Source organism: Gavialis gangeticus, unplaced genomic scaffold (genome assembly GCF_001723915.1).
Source record: "Gavialis gangeticus isolate Ggan-Ray unplaced genomic scaffold, GavGan_comp1, whole genome shotgun sequence".
In the NCBI taxonomy this organism is placed as follows: domain Eukaryota; kingdom Metazoa; phylum Chordata; order Crocodylia; family Gavialidae; genus Gavialis; species Gavialis gangeticus.
Window position 1 is genome coordinate 153,933,116 of NW_017729024.1, and position 3,906 is coordinate 153,937,021.

At 40.8% G+C, this 3,906-nt stretch overlaps 1 protein-coding gene across 1 annotated transcript in view; it reads right to left on the bottom strand.

Moving 5' to 3' along the window:
* Positions 1-3,906, bottom strand: part of FBXO4 (F-box protein 4) — a 15,696-nt gene that overhangs the window by 10,656 nt on the left and 1,134 nt on the right. The window contains exons 2-3 of the mRNA XM_019517914.1: positions 3,255-3,490; positions 1,114-1,334 (exon numbers count right to left, since the gene is read on the bottom strand). Coding sequence (XP_019373459.1) covers positions 1,114-1,334; positions 3,255-3,469 — 436 coding nt within the window. The 5' untranslated portion in view covers positions 3,470-3,490. The remainder of the gene's footprint in view (positions 1-1,113; positions 1,335-3,254; positions 3,491-3,906) is intronic.

Consider the following 3,906-nt stretch of genomic DNA (forward strand, 5'->3'; position numbering starts at 1 on the left):
CCATCACCACCCTCTGAGTGCGACCCCTCAGCCAATCTGCAATCCATCTGACTGTGTAGGCATCTATGCCACAGTCGCCTAGTTTTTTAACTATTCTGATTTGGAATAAAGAGAAATGAAAGATGTTTAAAGCAACTGCTTGTGAATTTTTGTCCTGTTTATTAATCATTGAATCGCTCTTCAGGCATTGCTCTTTTAAGGTTAATCTTATATCTCCTGTAGTTTTATGTAGCACAGTACAGCAGAAAATCAGGTCCTTCATCCATGTAATTTTTTTTTTTTGCACTCCTACATTTTTGGTTTAAAAGCCATGTAGTCAATCACCTAACTATTCTCCAGACTGATCCATAATCTGGCATCCTTGTGCATGTGTAGACAAAACGGGGGCCCTAAATTGAAGTGGTGGGTTTTTAAAAACACCGCTTCAATTCAGGGCTGATTAAACCTGTGTGTCGTGCACATACTGACTTGCCTGCCTCTCTGGCGGCAGTCAGGGGAGGGCGAGCTGCCAGCAGGCAAAGTGGTCCCTGGGCTGCAGGGTGGGGGGTTCGTGCTTCCCTTCACGGCAGCGGCAAGCCCCCCTGCCCTAGTGGCACCCGCCTGCAGGCACCCACCTCGGGCAGTCCCAGGGGGCACCACAGCGGGAAGCACTGGGTCCCCACGCAGCTCAGGCAGGTAGGTTCCAGTGCAGGGGTGGAATCAGGCTCACTACTTTTTTTTCTGTCCCTGCAGAGACTGTGAGCTGCACAGAGCCCCATGCTTCGTTCCGCAGCTATAGGGCAACAAACTAAAACACCTCAGAGGAGTTTTAGTTTGCTGCGCCCCAAGTCATTTAAGGCACATTACAATGCTGAATTTCCTACAATGGCTGAAATTAACGCACAATACACTGCCAAGGCATGCAAACACCAACACCATTAAAGCACTACAAAAGTATTTAGCTTGCTTCAAGTGTCGTGCGCACATGCCACTCATTTAATTCCTCCAAGAAGTCAAAGAGAAAAAGCAATTCTGGTTTAACACAAATGCATTTAATTTTAAGGAGGGCTATAAAAGAGACCCCAAACACATCTTTACTTTTGTAGGAAAGGTTTTGAAGAAAAACAGCATTACCGTGAATTTGTCTTAGAGGCAAATCTGCTATTAGCAACGTCTCTGGGCAAGTCATCATCTTTACCACCAAGGATTCATCCAACTCCTCTAAACCTGGTCCAAACATGGCAAAGCGAGGCTCTGCCTGTGTGACGAGTGACTGCAAAAAGGAAGTCACAGCTCTATACTTGGGGCGGTTTGATTTCAGACTTCTCCTCTTCTGCTGACAGCTCTTTCTGTATCTGTGTAAAATAGATGGAACTAGAAATTAAACACAAAATACAGAAGAGATATTAATCAAATGGTGACATCTGCTGGTTAACTCAAGCACAAGTCAGTAGTGTCTGAGAGCAGTTAAAAAGCCAGTGCTTACCTAGCAAGAGAATAAGAAGCCTCATTCAAGTAAGAAATGTTGGTGCTTAAGGATCTGGGTAGTGATTCAGGAGAACTGGGAATGTAGGGCCCTGGAGGGGTAGAGTGGAGAGGGTGCAGAGCAGTAGGAGTAAAGGAATCAGTAGATCCAGATTTGAGAAGAGATGGAATATAAAAGCAGAAGGGAAAAAGGGCTGGGCCCAGGAGCTGGCTGAGAGTAAAGGAGAAGAAAGGCTTTTGCATGTTAGACCACAATCCCCATCAGAACCTAAAACCAAATCTTGCATTTTTCATTCTCCATATTCCTGTTTTTATTACATAGCTGCAAAACCCACAGACAAACCACACATCTCACTTCCCTCTAGTCTCTGATCCATCTGTTGAATTAACACTTGCTACTGCCAATGGTTAGTCTACTGGTCTATGCTAAAGATCCGGACCTGGATGATGCCATGTTTGGAATTAACACATACCTATGTGCTGGAATTTTTTTTCAACTTTTTTTTATATTAACAGTTAGAAAAATACATCTAAAAAAAAGGTTAAAACAATAAGGTTGCAACCAAGTTATATATCAGAATTAAGGTTAAGTAAACTGAGTGCCTTTGCATATTCATTATGATACTAACTGCATAAAAAACATGATACTTTTCTGTATAACACCTGCCTCATTCAGCCCATAGGATGGACCTGTTCTGGAGATCAACCAATGCTGTAAAGGAGACTGGAGCTCATCAGGCAACAAACTTCATTTGCTGCAGAAACTGGAAGTACTGTATAGTAAATCAGAGGATTGCAGGAACTGATTAATCATCTTGTGGCAAAAGCAGCTACCATGACACCCTGCAGAACTGGATTCTATCCTTGCCTCTGCCACAGGTCTTCCATATGCTACACAAATCACTTGCACTTCATTTTTTATGGGTTGTCATTAATTGAATGCTCTTCTGTACCCAACTGTATCGCTCATTTTAACACATAAATGCTAAATCCTCTGAAAACCTTGGTCACTAGGTGCCTTAAATCAGCCATACCAGATTAAATGCCACTTTAGGGCTTCATTCACTAACTCCGGAATGAGGATATTGTCACACACAAGAGATATTGTGAAAATTAATTTATGTTTGTGAAGAATCTAGAGTCTGTGGGCAAACCTCCACAAAAGCAGCCAGGAGAAATAACTAATTTGTTACTCAACTCAGAGCCTGGATGCAGTAAGTTAGAAAAGGACATTGAATAAATAAAATTAAATAACATTTTAAAAGTAAAGCAAAGCCTAATGCCCCATTTTTGAGTACCCAACTTTATAATATTAATAAACTTTTCAAGTAGTTTTTGGCTATGTATGGCCAGAAAGCCATACAATTTATTGTACTTGGGTTAAGTACAATAAATTGCAAAAAACTAAAGTTACATTTACCCTATGTTAAGGAACCCATAGTACTTTTGGTAAAAGCAGTGGTTCGCGCCAGTCTTCTCCTCCCTCAACGTTTACTGGGTAGCACTGTTAGGGGGACACCATTTGTGTTGTATTTTATATGCAAGATTCACAAGCTTCTTTGAGACATTTTATAATGAACAGGGATGTAAAATATACATGCTTAGATACACTAGCTTAGAATGTGGACGCTAACTTTCAAAAACAAAAATTAGATTTGATCCATAAAACCATTTCAAGATTCAAGCAATGTATTCTTGGGGCTTAGCAGAGTTTTATTTGCATGGTTATAAAATCGGAGTAATTTAGTTTTATGGTATTAAGACACATTCATTGAAACTATGACACTTACATTGCCATGTAGTCATAGAGTATATTATCATTTATCTCAGAAAAGGCTCTATTAAAGATTTCCACATCTGGGAGTGACTTCCAGTCAACAGAAGACCAAGATGGGAGATCCCTCAAGAGATAATATCTCCATAGCAATGGATCTCGTACAGCTAGCCTCCAATATTGGTTTGTACTTCCCAAGTGGCACAGGTCTTGGGGTGAGAGAAAGGACATAATGTATAACTGTACATCAATCTGAAACAATAAAGAAAAATCATTTTTAATCTTCCAAGCCACAGCTGGTAAAAATATGAGATACAAAGAGTGAAAAAGAGCAAATACATTGATATAATACAACAGTTTAAACAGAAAAGAAATAAATTCATTGATTTTAAAGCCAAAGGGACTCTTTGATCACTTAGCGTGACCATCTACACAACACAGGCCATATATCACACTCATGGATCCCTCAGGAGCAGGCACTTATAGCTGAACGAGAGTATCGGTTTCAGCAAGACATCCAGTTGTGACTTGAGGAATCCAAATGATCCTTTATGCCCATGTTAAAAACATTCACCTTATTTCTAGACTGAAGTCTGACGGTTTCAGCTATTGAACAGGTTATACCTCCAATCCCTAGATTATAGGTTCTCAGAAGCGGGGGGGGGGGG